A 16,200-nucleotide genomic window follows, 5' to 3' on the forward strand; every position below is an offset into this window, starting at 1 on the left:
TATTTTGGTTAATTATTTCCCCGTTATCAGTGAATAATTTAGCTTTCTTGTTTTTGTAAATTATTAATATAGAAGATGTAGACATAGGTAGAATATTTGTAATGTTGTAGCAATCCTCAATATCAATATAGTTTTAAACTGGGGGTATGTAGCTGGTGGTTGTATGACAGGTTGGGCCAAAAGTCTTTATTCATTTGAATACCATGTGGTTTGCCGCAATAATCTGTTACCAAAATGGTATCTTTACCAACAGAAATAGAGCGGCATTTCCTGCCAATGTCCCTCCTTGTTACACCACCTTAACTGAAATCCTCTATAATTATTTGTCCCTGGAGGACATAGAAATAATTTGGTAGAGAGAGAGATTTTACTTGGGAGGTGCAGAGAATGGGTCTCTACCTCCCATAACTGTTGGCCATCCAGTTTGTAACAGATTACTCTGTTGATGCTGGCGAATGTAATTACAAGTATATTCTGGACCCCTACAGCAATATCTGTAGGGGTTTCTTTGGTAATAAATTGATAGTTAATGGTATTATCCTCCCAATCAAATTGGTAAACTGTCTTACCAAACATTTCTACACCTATAAGTGTAGAATCTTCCAAGTAACTCACCATATGTAACCCCAACTTTATCCTTTTGATCTTGAAGGTTTTGGGGCTGATAATAAGAATCATTTCTTTGAAGGGGAGGGTTGCCAGAACCATGTCTTCACTGATTCTTGTGAAACTGGTCACAGAAGATGGACAATGGACATCAATTCTGTCACTGTCTCTTGTTACTAAACTTATTGTCTTACAAAGGTGGGAATATGTCATCACTCCCTCCTCTATAATGACAATATTGGATATTATTGGGATTTCTTCAAATTCTTCTCCAGATTCCTCAATATTTACTTCTCTAGTCACAACTGGCTGAAGCGGCCGAAATTTTGTGGTTACTTTTGCTGGTTCAATGGTCTTGTGGTTGTATGGGTTGCAGGTGACATAAATGTCAAAGAGTCTTTGTTGAAACCATTCGAGGTCCTGCTCAATAGAAATATTCTGTTCTTTAGTATATTTCAGCAAAATTCCAAGTCTCTCTTTGACTTTTTCTAAAATACAATTGGCACTTAACCCCATACTTTCATAATGTTTGCTCTCCTTAACTATATGCTCCATAAACATCATGCAGCGATCATATTGAAGACGAATCCTCTGTATTTTAGCAACTATTTGTTTTTCAGCTTCTTTTGTGCTTTCTTTGTCTCCATGTGTGTTGAGTCTTGCCACAGATATGGCCTTCACTGCTGATTCTCTCTCTGAACTAACACTACAATATCCTTCATCACTTCTCCTTGAACCATCATCTTCCTCATATTTCCACCTTTTATTGTCAACTTCTTCTTCATCCCCTTTTGGTGTTGAGTCCCTTAAAGCTCTTTTCTGAGTATTTTCAGTCTGGTCTTCCATAGTGAATCTGTAAAGAAATATAAGGAAAACATTTAGCTTTGTGAAAATATTAAAGTTTCAAGGAGATGATGTTTGCTTCATCATTTGAAAAACACAAACAAAACATTTATGTATTTCTGTCAGTGAATTAATCTTGTCTAATTAATATTTAAACAACTTATTACAATCTATTCTAAGATGTATTAATAAGTTTCATTAATTACATGAAGTCTAAATATTAGAAATAATTATTTTCACTGGAAATGATATTTGCTCTCAACATCACAAAGAAATAGTCATGTGTGGCTTAGATTTATTTAACGATAATTAGTCAAAGAGATTCCCCTGCTCCAAAAGCACTCAATAACGAGACACTCTAAGCTGTAGAGAAAATTAACTTTAATGGTGTTGTACATGCTATATTATGTCCCAACACACAGCAATCATGTTCAAACTTCGTTAATATGGAACAATTAGCAAAACATAGACTTTATTATGTTTCATAGACATTTGTCAGTACAAGTATTACTAATGATGGGACAGTCATGGTTGGCTTGGTTTCCATCATATTTACCTGGATTAACAGATAGCAATAAAGCTGGAGATGAAACTGTTCTTAACCTGACAAATGCTGTAAATCTCTCGACATTTCAATAAATCCACACAATTATCATACACAACATTGATTAACTCGGAAAGCTTATCCAAGATGGGCTTTCATATAATCACACTGATAGACAGCATGTTGAGAGGATCGTTATTATTTGTTGCTGATTGAGATCATAAAGATTGGTTAATGAATAAGCCCAATTAATGAAAGGTAGGTTCATCTTAATTATCTTTAATATAAGGGACAATGTTTGGGTAGCAATGAGAAAGATGTGTTTGTATGAAAAAGGGGTTTGGCAGGTGAAGTGTGTTTTGTTTTGTGTCAGGTGAGGAGTTATAACTTGGTGAAGTTTATTATGAAGTATTGGGGGTTTAATGAGGTGGATTAGGAAATATTGGTGGGGGTGTTTAATGACATTCTGGTGACCCATCATCATCAGAATGATCCTCCACCGCCTCCTTGGTCTATGAAATAATGACTGTTACTCTATTGACCCCAGGAGGAATGAAAATAAAAGAGACCTTCTTCAGGATGTCAGCTCTTTGAATAAACATGGACTAAACAACAACATATTTTGAAGAAAAGCTGGATAAGGCTATGTTGTTGTTATTGCTGTTGTTGTTGACAACAAAGTTTATAAAGCGAAAAGCAGATAATTGCAAATATTTCTATTGTAAAATTAAATTGGAATGAATGTTTATGTTTCATTTGTGCCATTCTACTTGGTTTATTTTGAGGAAGAAAAACCTACAAAACCCTTCATAATAATTAGACTTTAATCTAATTGTAGATGTATTTATATACACATGCATACATATATATGAATGAATGTGTATAATATGTACACAAGGATGCACATATGTATATTTATACATCCATATGTCTGTATGTATGTATGTATGATCATCATTTTACCCCCACTTTCCATGCTGGAATGGGTTGGATGGTTCAAAGAATATCTTGCCTGAAGTTACATTTTCTGGTTTTCTTTCCACAGCTGGATGCTCTTCCTGACACCAACCACTGCACAATGTGCACTGGGTGCATCTTATGGCACCGTCACTAGAGACAATCGCCATGTCCTTGACAAAACTAAAGGTTCCCCTCAATCTCTGGGTGTGACATATACCTTGGGATGTGTGAGAGATCTAGGGTAATAAATATATGAAAGGGAGTGGCTGAGTGTTGGGGAGAGACCCAGGTAGGTCCAGTAACATCCCTAGTTTCATTGGAAGAATGGTGAAGAGAAGAGATTTACTGCAAATCTTTGTCACAGCAGTAAGATAGTAGAGTAAAAAGAAGAAGAGAGAGTGATTGAGAGATGAAAGATAGAGGTAGGGGTGATAGGGACATGGCAGTAGGGACTCAAGGTCTGAGAGTTGACACTCATCAAACTGGTTTTTGGAGGTCTGGGAATATACCTCCAAAGAACCAGTTTGATAAATGCTAATAAACGAAAATTTCGGATCTTGGGTCACTTTGTTACTTCTGCTACATATATATATATATATATATATATATATATATATATATATATATATATATAGAATCGAAGGGCCTTAGAGTCAACCTATCTAAAACCAAAGTCCTAATAAGTAGGAAGGCAGGCAAACCACAAATCCCTTCAGGTAGATGGCCCTGCACGATCTGTAGTAGAGGTGTAGGTAGAAACTCTAAGATGTACCCAGTGTAAGCTATGGACACATAAGAGGTGCAGCAACGTCAAGGGAAGGCTAACTAGGAAAATAGTTTTTGTATATGGCAGATGCTTTGGAGCTATAAATACTGAAAATGTGCAGAGATCAACTTCCGCCACATTCCAGGAAGAAAAACAAGAAGTAGTTGATAGCTTCTGCGACCTAGGTGACCAAGTCAGTAGCAGGGGAGGGTGCACTGAAAGTGTGGCTGCTAGAATAAGAATAGCTTGGGCAAAGTTCAGAGAGCTCTTACCTCTGCTGGTGACAAAGGGCCTCTCACTCAGAGTAAAAGGTAGACAGTATGTCACATATGTACGAACAGCCATGCTACATGGCAGTGAAACATGGGCTGTGACTGCTGAGAACATACGTAAGCTCACAAGAAATGAAGCCAGTATGCTCTGATGGATGTGTAATGTCAGTGTGCATACTCGACAGACTGTAAGTGCCCTGAGAGAAAGTTGGACCTAAGAAGCATCAGATGTGGTGTGCAAGAGAGACAACTGTGCTGGTATGGTCATATGGCAAGAATGGATGAGGATTGCTGTGTGAAAAAGTCCCACACCCAAGACATTGAGGGAACCTGTGGAATAGGTAGACCCAGGAAGACCTGAGATGAAGTGGTGAAGCACGACCTTCGAACTTTAGGCCTCACCAAGGAAATGACTAGTGACTGTGACTTTAGGAAATATGCCGTGTGTGAGAAGACCCGGCAAACCAAATGAGACCATAACCTCGTGGCCTATGCCAGGGGCGTAAACAGCCCACTTATGCATACCTTTTCCTTCTTTGGACGACTTAAACTCTGCTTGCGAAGACCTGTTGATGCAAGTGAAATCAAATTCAATGACTTGTGTCCGTAGCGGCTAACTGGCTTCCGTGCCAGTGGCCCTTAAAAGGCACCATTCGATTGTGATCGTTACCAGCGTCACCTTACTGGCACTTGAGCCCTGTGCTAGTAGGGTATTAAGAGCACCATCCAAGCGTGATCGTTGCCAGAGCGGCTATCTAGCCTCCATGCCGTTGGCACATAAAAGTCACCATTCGAGTGTGATACTTAACAGCATTGCCTTACTGGCACCTGTGCCGGTGGCATGTGTAAAAGATTTGAGCAAGGTCATTACCAGTATCGCGTGACTGGCCCCGTGCTGGTGACACATAAAAGCACCCACTACACTCTCAATGGTTGGCGTTAGGAAGGGCATCCAGCTGTAGAAACTCTGCCAGATCAAGATTGAAGCCTGGTGCCACCATCTGGTTCGCCAGCCTTCAGTCAAATTGTCCAACCATGGTAGCATGGAAAGTGGATGTTAAACGATGATGATGATGATATATACATACATACAGATATACATACACACACATGTGTAATTATATGAATATACCTTCACATACCCATGTATAAATGTTTGTGTCTATGTATGTTTATAGATATGAATCAATGAATGACAAAAGAACAAGAGTTACGTAGACACCTTCATTAGCTTCCAGCTGTTTCTGCTACAGGAAGCAGTGAACTCGAGCTGAGTGTGTGTGTGCGCGTAGGTGTCTGTGCATTTGTTTATGTTTGCAATCTCTTTTAAGTTGCTCCAGGCAGAAACATCTCTCAACCAATCACCCCACCTTGGAAGACATAGGAAATAAGAACTTTTGTTCTTGCAAAATGGTTTTGGGGGAGCAATAGGAAGGCTGTCTGCCTGTAAAACAAGGCTACAATAATATATTCACCTAACCCATGCTAGCATACAAAATCAGATGTGAAATCAAACATAAGTAAACCCATGTTTATACATTCATATACTCTTATGCACGCATAAACACACACACACATGTGTATGTGTGCATCTGGTGTTAAGAAGATCATCCAGCTGTAGAAATCTTGCCAAATCTTTCATTGGAGCTCAGCAATGTCCTCTGGTTCACTGCTTCCTCGTCAACTGTCCTACCCATGCCAGTTAGGGAAAATGGATGTGAAAACCTTTATAATACATCAGATGATGTATTTTCTTTTCTGTATTTTCCTTCTAATAATTTTGTTTTGTTTCTTGCCAGGTTCTTGTGAGTTCCACTCAGTCAAGTCTATGACTACACTCGATGAGGGTCACCAATCCTCACCTGGTTTCAAGCAAGAGAATATTTCCCCAAGTTCTTCCAACATGAACAGCATAATGGTTGGATATGTTTTCTGGTGGAACACTGCAAACAAACGACACTGTTTGCTTGATGTGACATTTGTTTATAATTAGCAGCAGATGTCAAGACAAAGAGACATGTGCACACATATGCACTCACACACACACACACACACACACACACACACACACACACACACACTTACATGCATACACATACAAGTACAAATGTAGATATGCCTACATGAATATACACACACATGTATATACCATAGGATTTATCAGTTCACAAGGCTTAAGTCAACCTGGAACATTAGAAGAAGTTAATTCTTTAAGGTGCTGCAAAGTGGGACTGAACCTGAGACCACAAGGCTGTGAAGTGAGTTTCTTAACCATACAGCCATGCCCCCAAATTTTTTTGGTAATATTTTGAAGATAATAATAATCTTTTCTACTATAGGCATAAGGCCTGAAATTTTGGGTGTGGGCACTAATTGATTACATCACCCCCCAGCCCCTAACTGGTTCTTATTTTATCAATCCAAAAAGGACGAGGGGCAAAATCAACCTTGGTGGAATTTGAACTCAAAATGTAAACTTGGAAGAAATGATGCAAAGTATTTTGTCTGGCATTTTGTTACAATTCTGCTTGTTCATCACATTAATAATAATAATAATAAAAATATCAATAACTATAACAATAACAACATCAATAATAATAATATTAGCAGCAGCAGCAAAAACAACAACAACAACAGCAATGATTTCTTTTATGTTTTTTTTAATATAATAAAAATGATTTCAAGTTTTGGCACAAGGCCAGCAAGTTCAAGGAAGGGTCCAGTCTATTACGCTGACCCCAGTACTCAACTAGTACTTAATTTATCGATTCCCAAAAGGATGAGAGGCTAAGTCAACCTTGGTGGAATTTGAACTCAGAATGTAAAGATGGACAAAAAGCCGCTCAACATTTTGCTTTGCATCCTCACAATTCTGCCAGCACGTCACAGTAATTATAATAATAATAATAATAATAATAAGAAGAAGAAGAATACTTTCTTACTATAGGCACAAGGCCTTAAATTTGGGGTGAGGGGACTAGTAAATTACATCGCCTCCAGTGCATAGCTGGAACTTATTGAATCGACCCCAAAAGGATGAAAGGCAAAGTTGATCTTGGTGGAATTTGAACTCAGAATGTAGTGGCAGATGAGTCGTAATAATAATAATAATGGCTTCAAATTTTAACAGAAGGCCAGCTTGTTCTGGAGAGCAGGTAAATTGATTACATCGACCCCAGAACACAAAAGGTACTTATTTTATTGACCCCGAAAGGATAAAGGTTGATGTCTGCAAAATTTGAACCCAGAACGTAAAGGCAAACTAATAGCTGCCTAGCATTTTGCCCAGCATGCTAACGATTCTGCCAGCTCACCACCCAAATAATAGTAATAGTAATTAATAATAATAATAATAGTAATTAATAATAATGATAACAACCCTTCCTTTCCTATTTTATATCCTTCATATGTCCTTCTCTTCTTTTACTTTCTTCTCTCTCTCTCTCTCTCTCTCTTTCTCTCATTCCCTCTCTCCTTTTCAATATCAACTTCAACATTTTATTTCCCTTTTACATAAACATGTATATATTATGCGTGTGTGTGTTTATATAGTGCACATGTATATACTCTCTCTTTTACTCTTTTAATTGTTTCAGTCATTTGACTGCGCTCATGCTGGAGCACTGCCTTTAGTCAAGCAAATCGACCCTGGGACTTATTCTTTGTAAGCCCAGTACTTATTCTGTTGGTGTATTTTGCTGAACCGCTAAGTGACGGGGACGTAAACACACCAGCATCGGTTGTCAAGCAATGCTAGGAGGACAAACAAACAAACATACATACATACATATATATACGACAGGCTTCTTTGAGTTTCCGTCTACCAAATCCACACATAAGGCTTTAGTCGGCCCGAGGCTATAGTAGAAGACACTTGCCCAAGATGCCACGCAGTAGAACTGAACCCGGAACCATGTGGGTGGTAAGCAAGCTACTTACCACACAGCCACTTCAGCGCCTGTATGTATATATATATATATATTCTTTTATTCTTATACTTGTTTCAGTCATTTGAAACATACTGTGGCCATACTGGAGCACCACCTTTAGTCGAGCAAATCGACCCCAGGACTTATTCTTTGTAAGCCTAGTACTTATTCTATTGGTGTCTTTTGCTGAAAAACTAAGTTACAGGGATGTAAACACACCAACATCTGTTGTAAAGCAATGTTAGTGGGACAAAAATAAAGACACAGTTACGTACCTATTTGATTTTCTATCTTAAATTTCTGTAAAATTGTTTTACAAACTTTGAATTTTCCATGAAACATAAAATCTAGAACTTTTTGTCATTAAATATAATTTACATTTTCTTTCTTTAGAATTCATCAAATATTTTTGAAATTGTTCAAAATAATATAAACTTTCTCTTCTTGTAAAAGTATTTGAAATCCTGGACACATTTTTTATAGTATATAAAATGGTAGGAGGAAATTAGCACAAATGTGAAGAGTGTGTGTATATATGTATGTATACAAATGTGTAACTCTCTCTCTCTCACTTTATATATATATATATATATATGAAAATATATATATATATTCTTTCCATCATTTAATCATTAGTACTTACTGTTTAATTAAAATATCAACTCCATTTCCTAATTTAGCTGATCCACAAATAGATTCGGTTAAAATATTTACCAGACTTAAAAAGAAATACCGATGCTAATACAATCAGTTAAATGCATCAAGGCAATGCTCCAGCATGGCCGTGGTTCAATAACTAAAGGAGTAAAACACATCAGCCACACATTACATACATAACTTGAAATCTCTACTTCACCACGACCACCACCATTTAGTCTGTTAACCTATCTCTATAAATGACACACCCTCTCTTCAATTATTATTCATGTCTTTCTCATCCACAAATCTACACTTTAAGAAAAAAATCATCACTATTCTATTTCTCAACCAAGCTGATAATTCCACAGAAATCTCCAAGAATATTTCTAAATTTACCAAATTATAACATAGATTATTCCTTCAAATACAATATTTAAATGTAATTTATAAAAATATATCAAAACTATAATCTTTTAAAATTTAATAGGATGTTTAACTTTTATAATGTTAGAATACAATTTATAAAGTTGAAATATTAAAATTATTTTTATAAAAATTATATTTGAAATGTAACAAATATATTTGTTTAAAATTATGGCTTCTGTTGACGAAAGTTAATTCTTATCTAGTCACCCTATAGTCAGACATTCTAGCCATGACCTTACCAATGTGTTATTATCTAATATGTTTTTAAGGGCATTTTTGGGGGACTTTGTTGTTGGTTTGTAATAGAGTTCATAATATTTGCAGACAATGTGAAATATTTCCCAGAAGCCATCCATCTAATAAATAATATTGAAGATGGTGAGAAAACATATTTAATGCATTGTACATTAAAATGTTGATGTAGGATAAAGATGTGCTGAGAGAGAAAATATATGTTGTCAGCAAATTGTTTAATATTTAAACAATTCTTCTTGTTTGCTTCAAGATATAAAATAGAAATGAAATCACCAGAACAATTCCATTTATATACAAAGTTTAATATTAAAATCAAAAATCAGTTTTAAAGAATTTCATTGATTGAAAAAAGAAAAAGATCAATTAGTAGAGTCGTTAGAACATAGGGACTTAATACCTTGTGGTATTTATTCTCTTTGTCTGCTGAATTCAAATCCTGCCGAGATTAATTTTTATTTTTATTATGCTAGTGTCAATAATTAAAATGCCAATCTGAGGTGGTGGTCTGATGGAATTATATATTTGACAATATTCCTTGTAGTATTTAACCCTTTCGCTACTGTATTTATTTTGAGATGATCTGTGTTTCTTTTAATTACTTTGGATATAACAAAGAAGTTAGTAAAATAAATTCGTTATTATGAAGTTAGAGTTAGGAACATAAATTGTGACTAAGTTTTGGTGGAAGATTTTAATTTAAAACTTATGAAAATAAGACATTTGTACTCAGAGCCAGTTTCAGCTGGGTTGTTAATGAAAGGGTTTTTGTGGTTCTTTGTGATCTGAGTTCAAATCCTTATGTTGCCGCCCTGGGTTTCAGACTTAATCTATAACCTTTTTCAACACCATCACCTGGCCCTTTTAGCAGAGGATTTCTCTGATGTATATTACGTCTCTTGTTTTGAGAATGTCTTTCTTCCATTCCCCACTCTTGAAGACCCTGGAACTAAAAAGGGCCATTGGCAAGGCCTTCTTCCTTGACTAAACTTTGAAAGACATTAAATTTACTAAAAACAATTTAACATCCATAAAATTGATTTACAAATTTTAAATTTCATTTGAGAATTAGAAATCTACTGGAAACAACTTAAAATGCTGTATCCTTAGATGAACATTTCCATTTCCTTAATTTCCATCAAATAGTTTTGACCTTGTCATAACCAAACTATCCTTTATATTATATTCTGGAAATGAAATGTTTTGCTTATAATGTAACTCTGTGAAATGTTTGAACATTTTCTAGTATGAAAAATACTGCCTGAAAATAAAACAATTTTCAACATAACAGCATAATTACATTTGACATAGTTGTAAGGAATATTTCACACTGTAAATGTGTTAATGAAGTTGTTAATTAAGATAATTATCATAAAAGTACTTACTTGAGTCAATAATTACGTTTGAATTTCAGCCTCAAGTCTTTCTGTCTGTGAGTTCAGTTGAAAGAACTGGCAAAAATGTGATAATCCCTACTGATGAGGCTTATTTATAAATAGCAGGAAGAAGTGGGCGTTAACGCCTCCTGTGTGTGTGTGTAGTGTGAAATTTGCACACAAGCTGTTATGTATTTGATCACGTAGACAAATGATAAAGCCTAGACATGTCCTTCATGTGTGTCTCTATATTATGTCTATATATATATATACTCGTATGTATGGATGTGTGTGTGCTAGGTTCCCACTACAGGGAAAAAGGGATAAATACTTGCAAACACACACACACACACATATATAAATGTATATACAATTATTTCTGTGTGCATAGATAGATGCGTATTTACATATATATATAAATATAATACATACACATATATATATAATATATTTAGTGTGTGTGTATTGTGTCTGCCTCCAGTCTAGTGATTAAGCAACTGCTATAATTAACAGTATTACTAATTACGACATACAAAGCAAATACACTGAGAAACTATTTATATATATATATATATATATATATATATACATACAAAACTATATATGCAGACGTGTGTGTGTATGCACACTTACATATACATAGATAGTCACACACACACACACACACACACACATGTACTGAAGAACCTTGTGGTTTGCTAGAAGCCTTGTCATTGGAGACTGACAGCTTCTTACAATGTAGAAAGGCAAAAGTCATCTTTTTATATTTCGGGAAATATGTAAATGTTACTTAACTGACCCTTTCCACATTGGAAGGGGCTCTCCATCTTCATCATTTTATTAGTTTCATATGTGTGCGTGTGTGTTCAGCTTCATTTATATATCATCATCATCATCATCACTGTACATATTTGTTTTGTATATATATTTGTTTTTCTATATATATATATATATATATATATATATATATATATATACCCCGTATAGACTCCTATGAAAGTCAAAGTGTTTAGACCATTTTTAAGGTCAAATTTGTGGGGTTGACTGTTATACACTTGCTTTATCATTTTGTATTTTAATCTCTGTCCATCTGTCCAGAGAGGAACTACATCTAACCATCTTAGATGGACAGACTCAATACCACATTTTTCAGATGCAGTTGAAGCCAGAGTAGTAAGCCAAACAGACCACTCTTACAACATACCTATAACATTATGTCAGTGGCCGAAAACTGCTTGTTTAGCAGTGTATATGTATATATATATATATATATATATATATATATATGTTTGTATGGCTGGCATGGGTTGGACAGTTTGAGTGAGGGCTTGCAAGCCAGAAGGCTGCATCAGGCATCAATCTGATCTGGCATTTTCAATTAGTTATAACAATTGGAGGTCAACGACTGGACGCTTATTCTCTCAACATTCCAAACACAATTGAAGGCACCTGTCCCATTCACTTCATTCTCAGAGAATCATCCTACAACATCGACAAACTCAGACATTATATTGCTGAAAACAGGTCCCTTCAGAATTCCGATCAAGCTCACATATACAATTTCGTCCTTGGAAACATCTCCATACACGTTGGTGGAACCATCCTAACATGCACCAGTGGAATTGGGAAAAACATTCCTCTTGAATTTTCTTCTTACAAATTTGTGGCATAATGGTGACCTTGCAATTGCTGGTGCTTCCTCAGAAATAGCCTCGACTCTTCTCGACGATGAACGCACAGCAGACTCTGCCTTGAAATTGCCTTTCAATGAGGCACATCAAAGAACCCAACATGCCACACAATACATTACTCGGACGAAGCAGCAGTTTTGAAAAAGTGCAAACTCGTTGTTTGGATTGAAGCAAGTATGACTGCTAAATGTTCCCTACTTGCACTTTATATCACAATGAGGGATCTTAGATCAAAATCAACATCCTTAGAGGTGCGACTCTGCTTCTTGCAGGAGATTTTCGATAAACTCTGCCTATTATACCCAAAGGAACACCCACTGATGACCTTAATGCCTGCCTTAAAAAATCCCTCCTTTGGTCGCATGTCCAATCGAAACAACTCACCAACAACATGAGATCACTCCTACAGACTGGTCAGCCTACAGGCCAGGTTTTGCAAATGCTCTTTAAAATCGTCAATGGACAAATTACGTTCGACGGCACTGGATACATTGACACTACCATCATTGGCCACCCTGAACCCAGCCCTGATGACTTATGTTCTGCCATTTACCCAAATCTTACAACGGAATACATAAAACCAGATTGGCTTCGTGTCAGGCCTGTTCTTACACCTACAAATGCAGCTGTCAACACTCTTAACTATGACTTACTCAGTCAGCTACCTTCTCAAGAATGTTGTTACAGATCGGTTGACACCGTGACCGACCTCAATCAGGTTACACACTTTCCAACAGAATTTCCCAACACCCAACATCCTCCAGGTCTCCAGGAAGCCCAAATTATCATGAATCACAGCCAAATGATACAGTTTTCATTCCGTTAACCCCAACAGACTACCACCCCTCTACCCTAAGCAGAAATATCAGTTCCCTCTAAAACCCAGATTTGCTATGAAAAATTAACAAAGCACAAGGTCAGTTGCTGAAAGTTGTTGGATTGAACCTTCGAACATTCTGCTTTTCACATGGACAGTTCCCTACCTGTTGAAACGACTGAAACAAATACCCGAATAATCCATCTGTCCAGGGAGGAAATATTCGACAACTGCACCGAGCCACCATTTCTTTTGTGCACCGTGCAACATGTGCAGCTCATCTCTGTTTGTTCAGACGGTGTTCTGCGATAGTGTCCTTCACTCCAGTTCTTTGCCTGACCTGCTTGTTTCAGATGAGATCTCTGAAGGAGGTTCTCAGCATCGCCCACATTTCACCTGCATGGAGTATTGCATGTAGAACCATGCTTTTGAAGAGGTGGGGGATCTGGCTTCTCGTTATTTTCTCCCTACCTGTCTGAAATCATTACATTGCATGTATGGCGTCGTTATTTTGTGCTGTTGCATCCTCTTCGGGAATGAAGATTGGTCAGCATGGTCATCATTTGGTCTCAGATGGCTGAAGTGGGCCGCGAATTACTGGAACCTAGTAAAATGTGTGAGGCCTTTCAGCAGCGCTTTACCTGACTTTTCATGACAAGTGTTGAGCGAGAATGCAGGGTGGACTTTAGTGCCTCCCTGCGTTAGCCTACCACGACTCTCGGCAAGAGAGGCAGAGTGTTGCGAAGGTGCCATGACAGTAGTGGATATGCGGGACGCGAAGGCAGATTGGGCGAGGGACAAATCGCCAGGTTTGGATCATCTGCACTTCGATCTTTACAATTGTATGCCAGACTTGTTTGGAGGTGTCTTGGCAACAGTGTTTTGCAACTGGCAGCAAAACGGGAGTATAACCCAGTTTTGTGAGCCAAAGAGTTGTAACGCTGCTAAAGAAAGATCCAAACAAGAGGGGCATAGTAGGTAACTTTAGGCAGTTAGCCTGGCAGTGCTATCGAGAAGCACTACCCATTCGAGATAGGCTCTACAGGCATGGCTCAAGAAACACGGGGCCGAGATGCGGACAGAGCGACAAAACCTTTCTTCACGCACTCGTACAGTGTCCAACCATTTCCAACCTGTGGGCCTATGTCGAATGACTGCTGTCACGTGTGGGACAAGTAGGATTATCAGCTGAGTCTATCGTCAATAAACTTTTCTATTCTAGGCACAAGGTCTGAAATTTTGGAGGAGGGAGCCAGTTGATTACATCGACACCAGTACGCAATAGGTACTTAATTTATTGACCCCGAAAGGATGAATCGCAAAGTCAACCTTGGTGGAATTTGAACTCAGAATATAAAGACAGATGAAATACTGCTAAGCATTTTGCCCGGTGTGCTAACGTTTCTGGCAGCTAGCCATCTTAGAGTCTATTGTCACGCCTCCTTCCTTCAAACGGGAAGGAAGAGCCATTTTCATTTCACTTGTGGCTATGGCAAAAGAATGTATATGGTTGGGACGTCTGAAAGGTCTGGAGACAAACACTTTCCCCTCTGGTCAATCTCTCATCAACCTCTTCAAGTATCACTTGAAGAGGAAGGTGAGTGTAGAGAGGGACGTTTTGTCTAGTGAATATTTCAAACAAAAATGGGTGAATGTAGCAAGGATGGCACGTGTGAATGACGGAGCCACGTTGAGCATAATCCTACGAACCAGAAAAACAAAGGAGTAAAAGAGAGCCACTTACTGGAATGCGTTTTTGTTTTTGCCTGACATTATTGCCCGAGGTTACTGTGGTCTTTTCTGTAAGCTTTTCTTTCCACAGATAAAATTAATCTGTTTTCCCTTTTACATTTATGACATTTCTGTGATACACGATCACTATTGATCGGAACCTTATCTCCCCCCCCCCACTTCTTCCCCAAGAAGAAAAGCTCTGCATTGTATTTTGTCTCCTCTGTGTTCAGCCCTGTGTGGCTAATTAAGAAACATGTCTATATGTCTGTCTGTTTGTTTATTACCTGCTTTTTGGCTTAGAAGTTGGCATCCCAGTCATATGTACGCCTGTATGTATGCATGTCTCAGAATATGACGTCAAGAAATGCAGCATTCCTGTGCACCAGTTTTGTATGGTGTGCATACAATGATTATAATTTAACTGTTATCAAATTTCTGGCTGCTTATTCAAAATGATGAAATGAAGAACAACTTTCAAAAGAAACATATTTATTGCTTTAAAATAGATTCAAAGAAACAATATTGAAAATGTAAAAGAAAAACAGGAAAAAATTTAAATTCAAATCACTCCCCATGGAGATGGAATATATTCTGAAAGTTTAGACACTGCCACTCCTTTTCTCTTTCACACACACACACACACACACACATGGTGCTGGCATGGCTGTTTTCCTTACCAACCACCACCACCACCACCACACCACCACCACCACCACCACCACCACCACAGTTATCAACAAGCTGCCAAATAAAGGCCTACTTCTGAATCTGAATAATTTCCTGTAATATGAGTGAATAGAATTCTGAGAAAAACAGCTTCTATCCTTGGCCTAGATTTAAAACGCAATTCTTGGAAGTAAACGACAACCCGGATGGAATTCATGATTGTAGCTTGACCTGCACAAAACAGCAAGTAAATCACCCTCAAATCAAACACTACTCCTTATGTATAATTAATATATACATATATATAAACGAACAAGTGAATGCTCTACATAGTAGCTAGACGTCCCTCAAGTTGTAAACTCTTATGTATGTATATATGAGCCAATAATGGAGTCCCGTATACGGTTGCTAGACCTTTTGGAAACAACAGCCAAATCTCTCAAATCAAACACTACTGTCTTATGTATATATCTTTGTATACTTAAGTAAGATGGCCCACCACATGCTAGCTGCACTTGTTAGAAATAACAGCTACCCCTCACTCAAATCACACCATACACTCTGATCATTGTATATGGGTATGAGCCAACAAGTGGGACCTCTGCATTGTAACTAGTCCTGGCAGAAATAGCAGCCAAAACTCACTGAATCACAGCTGTCTATCTATCTATTTGTCTGT

General features: G+C 37.5%; 1 protein-coding gene across 1 annotated transcript; it reads right to left on the reverse strand.

Annotated features, from left to right (window-relative positions):
* Window positions 1-243: 243 nt before the first annotated feature.
* LOC115226744 lies at window positions 244-14,909 on the reverse strand. Its single transcript, XM_036515113.1, has 3 exons — window positions 14,866-14,909; window positions 1,375-1,459; window positions 244-1,326 (listed from the first exon to the last, which is right to left on the reverse strand). The coding sequence occupies exons 1-3, from the start codon at window positions 14,892-14,894 to the stop codon at window positions 244-246; spliced, it is 1,197 nt and encodes a 398-aa protein (XP_036371006.1). The 5' UTR covers window positions 14,895-14,909.
* Between the last annotated feature and the right edge of the window lie 1,291 nt (window positions 14,910-16,200).

The sequence above is a fragment of the Octopus sinensis genome, linkage group LG30 (assembly GCF_006345805.1).
Source record: "Octopus sinensis linkage group LG30, ASM634580v1, whole genome shotgun sequence".
NCBI lineage: Eukaryota > Metazoa > Mollusca > Cephalopoda > Octopoda > Octopodidae > Octopus > Octopus sinensis.